This window comes from Aricia agestis, chromosome 5 (assembly GCF_905147365.1).
Source record: "Aricia agestis chromosome 5, ilAriAges1.1, whole genome shotgun sequence".
NCBI lineage: Eukaryota > Metazoa > Arthropoda > Insecta > Lepidoptera > Lycaenidae > Aricia > Aricia agestis.
In genome coordinates this window covers 10,519,318-10,534,205 of record NC_056410.1, presented here as the reverse complement: position 1 = coordinate 10,534,205, position 14,888 = coordinate 10,519,318, and the positions used below count along the sequence as shown (strand labels likewise).

At 40.8% G+C, this 14,888-nt stretch overlaps 1 protein-coding gene across 5 annotated transcripts in view; it reads right to left on the bottom strand.

The window, feature by feature from the left end:
- Positions 1 to 191: 191 nt before the first annotated feature.
- Positions 192 to 14,888, bottom strand: part of LOC121726834 (V-type proton ATPase 116 kDa subunit a1) — a 35,017-nt gene continuing 20,320 nt past the window's right edge. For 4 of the 5 annotated variants that reach the window (XM_042114401.1, XM_042114400.1, XM_042114399.1 and 1 more), the window contains 12 exons: positions 13,229 to 13,389; positions 12,711 to 12,891; positions 11,214 to 11,390; positions 10,590 to 10,802; positions 9,738 to 9,888; positions 7,002 to 7,375; positions 6,445 to 6,554; positions 5,952 to 6,079; positions 2,624 to 2,850; positions 1,701 to 1,935; positions 873 to 1,044; positions 192 to 399 (listed from right to left, as the gene is read on the bottom strand). In XM_042114401.1, the coding sequence (XP_041970335.1) occupies positions 303 to 399; positions 873 to 1,044; positions 1,701 to 1,935; positions 2,624 to 2,850; positions 5,952 to 6,079; positions 6,445 to 6,554; positions 7,002 to 7,375; positions 9,738 to 9,888; positions 10,590 to 10,802; positions 11,214 to 11,390; positions 12,711 to 12,891; positions 13,229 to 13,389 (2,226 nt within the window). In that variant the 3' untranslated portion in view covers positions 192 to 302. Of the gene's footprint in view, positions 400 to 872; positions 1,045 to 1,700; positions 1,936 to 2,623; positions 2,862 to 5,951; positions 6,080 to 6,444; positions 6,555 to 7,001; positions 7,376 to 9,737; positions 9,889 to 10,589; positions 10,803 to 11,213; positions 11,391 to 12,710; positions 12,892 to 13,228; positions 13,390 to 14,888 lie in introns of all 5 variants that reach the window. The other variant, XM_042114403.1, reaches the window with a different exon arrangement.

Below are 14,888 nucleotides of genomic sequence, written 5' to 3'. Positions count from 1 at the left end.
TGTTATATTTTTAATGTTTCAATTGGAATAAAGTTAAAAAAAAAAAACGATTTTATTCAGTGTTTTTAAATATTAAAATATTATAGATTAAGTTATTACTATATATTATGATATATCTAGTTAAAGTCATGAGGCGTAAAACTTCACATACTTTGCAAGTATTATAGTAGGAGAAAATAAAAATACAGAAGTTCAGCTTGAAATATTTACTTCAATTTGTGACATTTTGAAAACCTATTCGCATATAATGCCAATACTGTTTGTAAACTAAACTACGTCAAATGTTTTCACTCCTCAGAGATTTATTCTTCTTTGTCATCGTTTTCGAGGATGGTCTTGAAGCAGAACGGCTGGAAGATGTAGCCGAGACCCGAGTAGAACTTGCTCATGAACTCCACCCTGGAATATGCAATTTATAATAATTAGTAATTACTGTTTTCTATTATCTCTTAGGGTCAATCGGACCCGACTCGTGACGCGTAGATGCATTTCTAAATTTGTATGGATTTGACAGACTTCGATTGCGTGAGAACTGAGACGTGATGCAAGTCTGTCAATTCAATACAAATTTAGAAATGCATGCATGTATGGATTTGACAGCTTTCAATTGCGTGAGACGTCTTGCGAATCTGTTAAATCCATACAAATTCAGAAATGCATCTACGCGTCGTGTTGCGGTCTGAATCAACCCTTGGCTTCTTAGAAACGAACTTCGCCACAGCACGCGTCAACGGCAGCGGTCAACTGTCGACAGTTGCGTCAACTGTCGACAGTTGCGTCAACTGTCGACGGCTGCCGTCACTGACTGTCGTCGACAAGTGCCGTTTGTCTATAAGAGCACATAGTGTAAAATATGGGGTTTCGGTACTGACCAGTGCAAACGCAGGGTGTGAAGGAAGGCGGACAGCCCCTCCATCATGACGAGGATGGCGAGCGTGAACAGCGCCCAGAACATGAACGCCACGTACAACTTCACCGCACCCACGTAGCCGTGGTCCTTGAGACCGAATGTCAGCACCATGTTCCATAGCACCTCGGAAAGTTCTGGAATGTTAATTGGGGAATAAATAATAATAATAATAGTTTAGAAAAACGTTTTAACAAATTATTGCATTGTCATTGGCTCTTAACACATATGCAAAGTTTCGAAATAAACTTAACGTACGTTGTATGTATCGGAATCTTTGAGCCCAATTTTTACCTATCTCCAGGTAATTCAATTATTCTTTTTTTAGTTGGGCTACTGCCCAAGCTAATAAAAGGGTGTTTAAAAAAACATTTTTTGAATTGCCTTATTAAGCCATCATGCTTTAATGTAGGCCAAAATGTTAACTGGTAGCCGCACTATTATGGACCAAAGAACGAGGTCTGAAGTAGTAATAATAGTTGAATAGGCATGTCACAAAATGTAAAAAATACACTTTATATCAAATTTTGTGACTAGTCCACCGACGCAGTTCGCTACGAAACAACGGCGAACCGATTTACTGTCTCATCAACCACACGACAATGCGTTATATTGCATCTCGCTCTATTCCTGTTTCGCATTTGTTTCGCCACTGTTTCGCAGCGAACGAAAGGCGTTAGAGAGCGAGTGCTGGAATACAATGATAAAATTTTGTTATTGCTTTTTAACAGTGTCTGTAGTGAAAACGTATCCACTATGCAGGGTACTAAATCTATAGATAAGTGGAACTAACCTGCGTGAGCGAGAGACAGAGCCCACAGTCGGAGATATGAGGCAGTGTGGGAGATGGTACTGAGCACGTATTCGATAGTGTGTATGGCCTGGTGGATCATGATCTCGCTGAAGGGTTCATCCTCGTGGTCGTGGCCGCCGGCCTTGGCGGGCTTGGCCTCGCCGTTCTGCCCGTTCTCGATGTCCGTCTGCTGCATCTCGATGCCTTGGTTGACGCTGCCGTTAGCTTGTTCCGGCTGTTCAATCAAAAATTGGTGTTATGAGATCTAATTTCAAAATTGTAGATACGAAATGCATATTGCGCGTTGCCTGCCAAGGAATTAGAGCCCTTACAACACTTTGAACAAAATTTTTTATTTTCCTAAACTCAATTTAGTATCGAATTATGTCATCAGTATTTAATAAATAAGAAATGAAATAATACTTAATTTAACAGTATAATCAATTATACAAGAAGAAAATTGAATAGACAAACCCGGCGCCAAGTATCTAAAGCACCCCGAACCCGCGGCCCGCCGGGACTTTATATGTGGCCCGCGTAATAAACCATTTGGAAATTCACGCCCACCGGCAAAATAATGTTAAGTCGTCGTGAAAGTCGTGAATTTTTTTCCATTTTTTAATCGTTAATTTTGAAGAACATTATTTTTTAACCCTAAAAAAATTGTTGCGGCCCGCGACAGAATGACCTTTAAACATGTTTGTGGCCCGCATGAAAAAAAGGTTGGGGACCACTGATCTAAAGGGATAAAGGTGACTACACATTTATCAGCACGCACGCGCCGCCGTACGCGCTGCATTTTAGAATTCGTTGTATGAAATGATGTGAAACCTCGCACATGCGTCTACACTGTACGCACGTACGGCGCGTAGGGTGATGACTGATGACAAAGGTGCGATTCTCTTAAATCATGAATGCTATACCTTAGCCTCCTTCTTCTTCTTGCTAGCCATGAGCAGGTACAGGGGTTTACCGAGCAGCATGACTGGGATGCAGCACAGGGCCACTAACACGAAGACGCGCTGCACGCTGCCCTGGCCCTCGAACATGAACTCCTTGCAGCCCGCCTCCGGCTCGTTGCTCGAGAACAGCATCATGTTGATGAATAGGATCAGCACTGACGGCGCACAGCCTTGGCTGTACGCTTGGTCTGCGGATGACAGTTTCAAATTTAGTCCATGGCCATGTTCGTCGGCGTATTTTTGGACAAACCTTTTATTGCGCATGTCCAAAAGATGTCATAGCAACGCCATAACAAGTTGGTCAAGTCGTAAACAACGTCTTAATTGTTTATACATGATTAAAATAATACAAGCTAAACATAAATACATAAGCCTAAATTGTCTAACAGCCGCACAAATAATTTATTTAACTCTGTGCTACGAATAATAAAAACACTATGATAGTGTTTGATTATTTTATTTTGGAAAATATGGATATGGATCACTTGGAAAAATTAAAAAATTTAATTGTTTTTTTTTTATGAAATAAGAGGGCAAACGAGCAAACGGGTCACCTGATGGAAAGCAACTTCCGTCACCCATGGACACTCGTAGCATCAGAAGAGATGCAGGTGCGTTGCCGGCCTTTTAAGAGGGAATAGGGTAACAGGGGAGGGTAGGGATGGGAAAGGAAGGGAATAGGGGAAGGTAGGGAAGGGAATAGGGTAGGGGATTGGGCCTCCGGTAAACTCACTCACTCGGTGAAACAGCCGGTTTTCTGTGAGAGCGTGGTATTTCTCCGGTCGAGCCGGCCCATTCGTGCCGAAGCATGGCTCTCCCACTGGTTTGTTCATTGCAACGCCACCAACAAATTGCAATTGGGTTAAATGTCAAGTCGTAAACAATTGTCGTTGCCATGGCATGACATGATTTGGACATGCGCAATAACTAGGTTTTGCAGCGAATGCGCTAAAAATTACGCCGACGAACACGGCCCTTGTATGGTTTTTAATCTTTCCATGTATAGTAATCCTCGAAAGAGTTATTGGTTAAGTTAACATTGCATTGAGTCATAATTTATACAGATTACATAAATGTTTATTCCGTTTCGAGCAACTTTCGACTACGACTACGACTTTGAAGAATGAAGACAATAAATATTTTAAACTTTTTCTCTGTCAGCAATTTTGCCACTTGAAAAATTATGAACTACAAAAGTAATAAGTATGAAACAGCAGATTTTTAAGATTGCAATGTTGCTGCTATAAAACAGTTTCTTATATAATTCAGGAGTGTATTTTTCATTGTGCAGTCTCAAAACGGAATAAATATTCTTGTATAATTTTCATCACTGACATCAGATTATCACTGACAGTTTTTTATCTCGATCTTTATTAACCAGTACGAGCGGGATAATAACTCTGTTATTTCCAGACTTTGTATGAAATTGTGGGAATGATCTTCCGACATCGGCCGGAGCCCACGTGATGTCTACATTTATGGCCGTTCCCAATATTTGATTTATCTCTGGTTTTGCCCTACTAGAGATAGGAATAGCTCAAAATATAATATGTCTCTAATGTCTAAATGTGAGCTATTCCTATCTCTAGTAGGGCAAAACCAGAGATAGATCAAATATTGGGAACGGCCGTTAATCTGTCGTATATTATACTAGCGACCCGCCCCGGCTTCGCACGGGTAAAAAATATATAGCCTATGTTACTCACTGAAAAAATGATTAAAATCGATTCAGTAGTTTTTAATCTATACTAATATTATAAAGAGGTAAACTTTGTTTGTTTACTCATAGATCTTCTACTACTACTCGACTAAGAGATGACGACCAAATCAGTCATGTAGCTTCAGCTGTGTTAAAACTCCGCTACTTCCCTGAACAACCCTTTCTGATAATCTGCGTGCTGGCAGGCCGTGGGCGGTGGGTGTGGGAGTGGTGGGGTGGGGAAAAATGAAAAAAATATGACTGTCTGTCTGACTGTATGACTCCAGGCCGTATCACAAGGACCGCTATAGATAGACTTCTGAAATTTATATCTATAGATAGACTTCTGAAATACGGAACCCTTCGTGCGTGAAATACGGAAAAAAATATAAATTAACATTTACCATCGCAAACACTATTAAGTCGCTGAAACTACATTTTTTCCAATTTTTTCCCAACCCTACTACACCCACACCCACCGCCCACGTCCTGCCAGCACGCAGATTATCAGAAAGGGTTGTTCAGGGAAGTAGCAAACGGAGTTTTAATACAGCTGAACCTAAATTTTTTTTCTTTTTTCCCCACCCCACTACTCCCACACCCACCGCCCACGTCCTGCCAGCACGCAGATTATCAGAAAGGGTTGTTCAGGGAAGTAGCTAACGGAGTTTTAATACAGCTGAACCTAAATTTTTTTTCTTTTTTCCCCACCCCACTACTCCCACACCCACCGCCCACGTCCTGCCAGCACGCAGATTATCAGAAAGGGTTGTTCAGGGAAGTAGCAAACGGAGTTTTAATACAGCTGAACCTAAATTTTTTTTCTTTTTTCCCCACCCCACTACTCCCACACCCACCGCCCACGTCCTGCCAGCACGCAGATTATCAGAAAGGGTTGTTCAGGGAAGTAGCTAACGGAGTTTTAACAAAGCTGAAGTTACATGACTGATTTGGTCGTCAGCTCTCCGTCGATACTACTGATAGATCTACATTACTACTCAATAGTCAATACTCTGAATAGATCTAAACTCCTCTGCCGCGAGCGCACCCCCGACCCCGCCTTGGTAGCAGCGCCCACTTCGAAACGGGCGTAAATAGCAATATTTGAATTTTTTTAATAAAACGCGTTTAAATGTAGTCCAAAAAAAATTAAGATTTTTAAATAAAAAATTGTTGTGCCGCACTTGACATAGATAGGTATAGTGTGTCGCGGACATTTTTGTAGATATTTATAAGATCTATATTTATTTAGAACATTGTATGGTTATATCTTTTATAGTTGACGCAGCGTACGCAAAATAAGTAAATTTTCTGGTTGTTTCCGAAAAACTGAAATATCTTACGGAACCCTCTATTTTCCAAAATCAAAAGTAGCCTATGTTACTCGTAAATAATGTAGGTTTCGAATGGTGAAAGAATTTTTAAAATCGGTCCAGTAGTTTTTGAGCCTATTCATTACAATTAAACAAACAAACAAACAAAGTTTACCTCTTTATAATATTAGTATAGATACCGACGCACTTAGAAAACTTCGATAGAGCGATGCAGGAATGTTAGGCGAATTGTGGGTACCGCCACAAAATAACTGACCTTCAGACAAGGTGCTGTAGGCGACCCACTTGTAGAACATCATGAACACCATGTACAGGAACAGCAGGCAGAGGAACACGATCTGGGGCAGGAACTCCAGAACGATGGAGTAGCGACGCTTGAAGAAACTGGAAACAACAATGTCAAGTAAGTTACGTGTATAAACATTTTTTGTAGTTGCTTGTTTGTAAGTCAATTCTACTGGGATTGACTTGCATAATTTCTGTATAATGTAAATACATATAGGCTGTTTAATTTTTTTTTACCAACTTTACCGGCCATAATATCATTGGCAAATTTATAAGTTGCCAATGATATTATGGCCGGTATTAAATCTTAATTCGTTCATTCACTCATTAGGTACTTGTCTATTTCGTGCACTAATATGTACTAAAAAAGTGCGAGTGAAAGACAAAAGTACAGCAACAGGTTACCGATGAACCTAAATAGTATGTGAGAATCAACTATAGTAAAAATATAAACTAGGACTCACTTGTAGTTGACGACGCTCATGCAGACACCGAAGATCATGTGGACGACACCGAAAATGATGGACAGCTTCATCTTGTACGAGTTCAGGAAAATGATCTTGTTGTCGGCGGTCTGAAACGTCATGAATCATAATGATATAATATTATACTGTACTCGGCGAAACAGCGGTAACGGTCATTGACTCCCTGTCAAAAATTTGTCATTTTCTATATAAATCGTGATTGACAACATCTGACACTCCATTGTCAATCGCGGTTTTTTGAAAGGGGGACAATGACCGCTACCGCCATGTTTCGCCGAGTATAGTATAGCAATTAGTATTAATAACAAAAAATAATACAATATTCAAGTATTACTTTTAGTAATACTTGAATATTACTATTAGACGATACATTTTATTGTGCAATATCATTGAACAATTTATTTGACAATACGATTGAAAGGCGGGCGCGTTTGATATTAACCCTAGACCGTCAATAATATGGCTCAATAAAATTGTCCGTCTAGGGGCCCGCTTAAATAATAATATAATATTAACATCATGTTATGAGTACTGACCTGCCATACTGGATCAATTCCGATGAAGTAGGGTTTGTCGATGTACGCGTCTTTCGGGTCTAGCGTGAGCGCGGCGTTCGTCTCCATAGTTTCATTGTCGTACGGCACGAGCCAGGACGAGCCGAAGATGTTCATGGACTTGGAGAAGATATCGTTGTACACCAGGCCAGTGTACATGGAGAAGCAGCCCATGAGGAGAATGATGTAGCGACCGGCGAAGAAGATGTTCCAGATCTCGTTGTTAGTCTTCTTGGCGGCGAGGGAGACCTCCTTGGCGACCATCCATGCGCCAAACATCGCCATGATGGCCCCGTGGCCCAGGTCACCGAACATCACAGCGAATAAGAACGGGAAGGTAATGATTGTGTATAGAGCTGAAAAAATGTTACGAATTAAATTTCTATTCATAATTATATTGTTTATAATATATAATATTATTCTGTCTAGAACGTCTTGAGACGATTTCATTCAAAGAATATTTAGCCGTGATGTGTCACGTCACGTCGCGTCGCTGCCGCGTAGCGTCGCTTTAGTGCGGTAAACCTTTAGACAGACTTTGCTACCACTGTAAGGGTCAATTTATACTAGCGCAGAGTCGAAGCGCATCGAAGCGAATTATTAAAACTGAACATAACAAATTCAACCTTAACTCCAAAGCGTTAACGCACTTTATTACTTCTGAGAATTTAAAAAGGCGCGCGCATCCGCGCGAATTCGCGTGAATGCGCCCGACCAACGCTGATTGGCCTCACAGAAGTAATGTAAGTCTGCGTTACGCTCTGGAGTTTTAAGGTTGAATTTTCTGTGTTCAGTTTTTGGAAATTTGACTCTGTGCTATTATAAATTGACCCTAACGGTCTAATATAAATCTACTTGAATTTTTGAAGTTCGCTCATTTTGTATTCGTAGCACCACAGAATCGTACACGCGGAGTCGTTATTGTAAAAGGCCTTACGCTATTCCATTAGGTACTGGCGCACGTTAATATTACTATTTCAATGTTACCGTGGACTTGAGGAAACAAGATAGCTATAAATTCGTTAACGAGAGAAAGAGGCAAATAGAGTTAGGGCTATATCTCACCGGAAAGCCAACCATGACACCTCTACGTCGCTGCAAAGCGCTGCTTTTATTATTATTTTTTAACAAAAAATTAAAACCGACTTCCAAGGTAAAAACAAAAGTAATATTCTTAAAAATAATCTAAAAAGAATCAAATAATTCTTATTCGTTATCATAGTGCCGTCTTCAGACTTCGCCTAAACCTCAACTATTTCTGTACTCAATCTTCGTACTTTTGAAGTCGCTACCAGCCCGGAAAAATTCTGAGATCCTTGACATAGAACTTAGGTACGCTAAGGTAAGCTGGTACCGACTTCAAAAGCATGAAGATTGAGTACAGAAATAGTTGAGGTTTAGGCGAAGTCTGAAGACGGCACTATAATAACGAATAAGAATTATTTGATTCTTTTTAGATTCTTTTTAAGAATATTACTTTTGTTTTTACCTTGGAAGTCGGTTTTAATTTTTTGTTAAAAAATAATAATTTTACCCTTTTTAGTTACCTATGAGACCACAAGGCTATATTACTTATAACTTGTTGTCTTAGAGTTGTACATATTATTACTAGCGGTCGCCCGCGGCTCCGCCCGCGTGGATGTCGGTTACGGCTGCAAAAAGCGTACCCAGGAAAGAGTCGGTCAGCAAACTGTTTCTCAGGTCAATTCACAGACTGCAACACTGACATCGACGACGCGGACGCAGTCATTATCCGAAGCGATCCATATTATAGTGCACACTGCACAGATTGTCTTCCTCCCGCACGCGCACCCCCGCTTGGTGACGCCCACTATCGTTATATTTTCATTTCGCCATAATTTCAAAACTAAACGTCCAATTTTAATAATTCAAAGACCAAATATTATCTACATAAACCGTACTTAGTGATGAAATAATTTATTTTCATAAGGATTAATTGCATAAGTAAAATAAACGCGTTGAAATGTTGTCCAAAAAATATTCAAGATTTTTAAATAACAAATTGTTATTGTGCCTTACTCGACATAGATAAGTATAGTGTGTCGCGGACTTTTTTGTAGATATTTATAAGATCTACAATTACTTATAACATTTTATGGTTCTATCTTATATAGTTTCGGCAGCGTACGCAAAATAAGTAACTTTTCTGGTTGATTTTACACCTGGCGTCCGAAAAACCCAAATATCTTACGAAACCCAATTTTTTCCAAAATAAAATTTAGCCTACGTTCAGCAGAAATAATGTAGAATTTATTGGCTTTTGCTTGGAGTAGTATAAATAAAGCCAAAATCCTCGAACTTGTATCTATAAGGATTCAAAAGTTCTGTTGGGTACCTTCGGAACCAGGGTACATCCTGGTGCAAAATGTTACTTTTTGGTAGTATATGCCTGAAATACTTCAGAAAAAATCGAAATCACTATATGTTTCCATACAAATTTCAAGGAGTCCCCTCGATTCCTCATGGATCCCATCATCAGATCACCATTTTTGTAAACATGGTACCAACCTCGGATTCAACCCTGTACAACAACAAAATAATCATGAAGATCGGTCCACGAACGGCGAAGTTATGGTTGAACATACAAAAAAAAATATATAAACAGACGAACGTATAACCTCCTCTTGCCGGTGAGTTATAGCCCTAAGGCCTTCAAATCCATGTTCGATGACTCTAGTACAAGAGTAATATACGCACCAGGGTTGCATTCCCTGTAGGAGGCGACGCCGTAGGAGTCGATGAGGTTCTGGAAGCCACGCGTGAAGCGGTTGGTGCGGTTGAACGTCGGCGGCTCCTCGTCCGTCTCGATGCAGTTCAGGAACGACGGGATCGAACTGCCGCATGCGTTCTACGGGGAAAACATAATAACTATAGTCATTTGTAATTATTATTGATGGTATACTGGGTATTTAGGTAGCATTCGAATCGAAAAAATGTATAGGAATTGACATAAAGCGTCGCAAGCTTCATGTCACATAACGAGTTATATCAAATCCCGTAATGTTTTTGATTTATAATTTCGTTTTTTTAATTTTGAATGTAATAAATGGTACCCTGATGCATTATTTATTCATGTCTCATAAATTCACAGCAGATACTATGAAATGTCAAACTTACACCATTTTCATCTCTATATACTTCAAAATGCTACTAAGGTAAGCAAAAGAGACGCATAACCTTTTAATCCCATAAATACCAATCGACATAATATTACTAATTATGCTAAATGCACAATTATTAGCAATACCTAAGTACTTTTAACATGTTAGTGGCGGCCGAAAAGGAAGATCTTCCGATCGAGCGAGATAGCATACTCGGTCAGGCCGAAGCCCACTGACGTCATCTCAGACGTTGTATATATCTTGCCGTTCTCCGAAACTTCGATAGCGCGATGCAGGACTGTTATGCGAATTGTGGGTACCGCCACATACTCTATGCGCGAAAGAGACGGAAAGAAGCTTCAATGCATACAACTGACCAACATACTCTCTATTCAACTCACTTTACAGCACTCCATGTGCGGAAAAGACGAAGAATAATATTATTTACCGATCCATCAGCCAGCGCCTTCTGTACGTTGGGCAGGTCGGCGGTGGGCACCCAGCACTCGCCGATGAGGCACTTCTGTGTGACGTCCATGTTGAACAGGTTGAGGGTGTGGTAGATGGCCTTCATCTTGCGCACCATGATCGACCAGCTGCCGAGCTCCTTCGCCACGCTCACCAGCACGCGCTGGCGGTGGTCGCGGGTTTGATTCAGCACCTTTAAGTAAGGTTAGAAGTTACTATCAATATTTTGATATCGAAAGTTAAAATATATTTTGTTTCTAACCTAATTACTGTAAGGCAGACTATAGTCTCAAGCTGACCGCTTGCTGTCCATGCTGACCGTCGGCGCCGATGCCGAAATGTATGAAATATCAGAGCTGACCGCTACGCGTTACTCAAAAGCGCTTTCGACAATTTCATACTTCTCGGGCCATCAGCGCCAACGGTGCGCATGCGGTCGCCGCGGCCGATCAGCGTAAGCCTAACACATTTTACTCAAACATAATATTTAACCCAAAGTAAAGTGCTATTTTGCTCATTAACGCACGATTATAAAACGTATGACATTTAAATTAGTGACATTATACGTTCTTCGTTAAAATTTAGTTTCAAATCTTTGCCTTACCATGTTAAGATCCTCAAGTCGCGTCCTAACGCCCTTGACCATGTCCTGCCGCTCGGTGTTGGAGGGCGGGCACGGGTACAGCGACGCGTGGAAGCCGGTGCACACCTTCTTGATGCGGGACTTCAGCTGCTCGCCTTGGAAGAACGCCACGAACACCGTCTTATAGATCTCGTTGCCCTGGGGAGAGAGATAGCAATATAAAAAACTTGAGAGGTGTCAAGGGACACCCGAATGGAACGAAGTTATTTCTTATGTTCAAAAAACGTGTATACTGTATACATATACAGTCAAAAAAATTTATAAAAAACGCTATCTATTGACGCCCAGAAATATTAAAACGTCATTTAGTTGACGCACTGCAATACTATCAATGCCCTCTGCTGGCAAATATCGTTCTTTCTAGCCTCCTTTCGCAACACCGAACGCGCCATAAGGAACTTCGTTCCAATATTTCACTAGCTCAGAAATGAAGCGCCATAGCACTATCTTCATGTACCATATAGGAAATTAATTCCTAGGCAGTTGACGTCATGTGGTCGGCTTATGTCAATTCAATGTTAGCTGTGTTCGGTCGGATGGGTTTGACGTAACGTGACCAAATTACTTAGGTCCGCCATCTGCCTAAGAAACTTCTCTGATAATACATATGAGTGAAGATAGTCGGACAAACAGGGAAGACGGGCACATTTCTGAATAATAATACCGTGACGCCATTTATGAGCGGAAAGCTCTGAAAAACATGGGCATAATCTAAATTGTGGTTATCATGACTTGTGATAATCCGCTCGCTTATTTACAGTGATTTACTAGAGCTTATCATCTTGTTTGAATCCGATCTTTATTAGCAGAGGCTTACTTACGGTAATTCACATTTTTAGACACAGCTAAAGGTGAGACCGCCTACGCGACATTTCACATTTCATAGAACTGACGTTTTGTGTCGCGTAGCGTCGCTGCCGCATAGTTTCGCGTAGTGCGGTCTCGCCTTATCTCAGAAACACTTATAGCCTGTTTCACCGCTTCCTGATAAGGTGCCCGATAGTTTTATTTGACAGATTTTCCATGATACTCCATCTGTCAAATTAAGTGGTGGATAGCCTTATCAGGAAGCGCTGAAACAGGCCCTAAAACGAATTAAAGTAAAACCCTCGGTCATCACAATATTGTCTCGTTTCGCCAAAATTCGTTTATCGCGCGGAAACCGTACATTTTTCCGGGATAAAAAGTACTTATCCTATGTCCCTTCCCGGGACTCAAAGTATCTCAATGCCCAGCAAAATCTATTCAGCGGTTTGGGCATGAAGAGGTAACAGACGGACAGACACACTTTCGCATTTATAATATTAAGGGCCTGTTTCACCACTTCCTGATAAGGCTATCCACCAATTAACTTGACAGATCAAGTATGGAGAATCTGTCAATAAAGTTGTGAATAGAATATTAGGCACTCTATCAGAAAGTGGTGAAAGAGGCCCTAAGTATGGATAAAAAACTCACAGTGTTGGGATCCTCAAGGGGTTTATCGAGTTCCGCACGTCGCAGGAACACGTTGCCGCGCGAGATGCGCCACAGCATGCGCTCGAAGGCTGGCACGCGCTCCCGCTGCACCACGCCCGCCACGAACCCCAGCCGCCCGCGCGTCGCCGCCTGCTGGCCCGTCTCGTCGGATATCAGCGACCTGAAATTTGGACCCATTCTGAGTACCATATTGGATATAACAATCAAAGCTTTTCCATCCATTGTGAGAGATAAATACCTACTTTTAATTTGAAAATAATGGAGCTCTTAGCACCCGTTGTGGACAATTAACGGGTTATGACAGTAACCCAGCAAATGACTGAACTATTTTCTTAACAGCCTTGTATGTTGATTCAGAGCCTAAATGCCAAAAATGCTTTTGATCAAGCAGTTTTTGCGTTAAAATGTTTTGTACGTGTCTGATCTCAGAAACTATGACAGGACGACTAGTACGTTAGGCTTATGTCGTCCACGACAATATATTAAGTTGCACTTACTTAGTCAGGGAGTCCATGCCGATTTCCTCCTGCGCGTTGAAGAAGGCTTCTGTCTTCTCCAGCACATGTTTCAGCTCAGTGAGCTCGAGGTAGTTCTGTTTGAGGTTAACGGCGTTGTGCGATAGCTCCAGAATCTCATTCTCTGTCTTTTCCAGGTGCGCCTGAAAGGAGTATGTAATGTTTTACTTTTACATACGTAATAAATATTAGGGATGTTTCCTTAAATTAGAAAAATGATTATAAATATTATTAAGGTTATTAAGGTAACGCGGTACTTAACATTTTATTTTATTCAAACAAAATGATTCCTAGTTTGCATACCGCAAACTAGGAATCATTTTGCTACATGTCTGTAAAATTCTCCTAACACTACAGAATAGTAAAAGTCCATAAAATCTAATCAATTATTATAAAGTACATAGTAATTATTAGTTTCGAATAATAATTATATTTTGATGACTGATTAAGTCCAAATGTTATGAATAGTCAACATTTTAAAGCATAATTTAGATGACACCTCGCACAAAAAATAAAGACAGGAAAATGCTGATTAGGTATTGTAATAAAACTTTATATTGTAATATGATCGTAAATTGTAGACCTGCCGAGTTTCGTTTGCTTAATTTATTTTACCACGATGTGACGTCATTTTTAACAATTTACATGAAAATCCATTATAAATACACGTCTGCATTAAAATTTTGTTATCAGATAAAGCTACTTACGGGCTACGTATATTCATTTGCTTAATTTAACTCTACAACATTGTAAGGTTTTTGCACAGATTTTTGGATATCTTCATAATATATCGTCTGACTCTGTCGTAGCACGGTTTCATTATATTATTATGGTGCGACGTTCCAATGTTTATATAGTTATGCTTCTTCGAAGCAATCTTTTAAGCGAAAGGCGGACGGGACATTAAGTGGGCGTATGAACAAGGGTCACAGCACACATAATATCAACTCGGAAACGGATCGGCACCGTATCGCCTCGAGCCGTTCAATATTGTTTGTATGAAACTCCCTACTGCAAGTTGCAACGCACACTAAGCGGAATCGTACGTAATCGCCTCGCCTCGGAACAGACTCCGAACTGGGATGCGACGCGTGGTCAACTAGCAGTCCCCGCGCTTACGTCCCTCTGTCCACCCTTGCTTCAAACTGATCTGGAGCGGTCGGCTACGGGCTACGCCTAGGCGACGAATGGGCATTGTCAAAAAAAATCACATTTATACGTGGGAGAGCCATGCTTCGGCACGAATGGGCCGGCTCGACCGGATAAATACCACGTTCTCACAGAAAACCGGCGTGAAACAGCGATTGCGCTGTGTTTCGCTGAGTGAGTGAGTTTACCGGAGGCCCAATCCCCTACCCTATTCCCTTTCCTACCCTCCCCTATTCCCTTCCCTTCCCTACCTTCCCCTATTACCCTATTCCCTCTTAAAAGGCCGGCAACGCACATGCAGCTCTTCTGATGCTGCGAGTGTCCATGGGCGACGGATGTTGCTTTCCATCAGGTGACCCGTATGCTCGTTTGCCCCCTTATTTCATAAAAAAAAATGTACTTTTTATATTTTTTTTCGTTAAAATAGGGTATTTTAAGATTTAAGAATATAAATTAAATAATTTTGAAATTCATTGGCTAGTTTTTTCTCAAT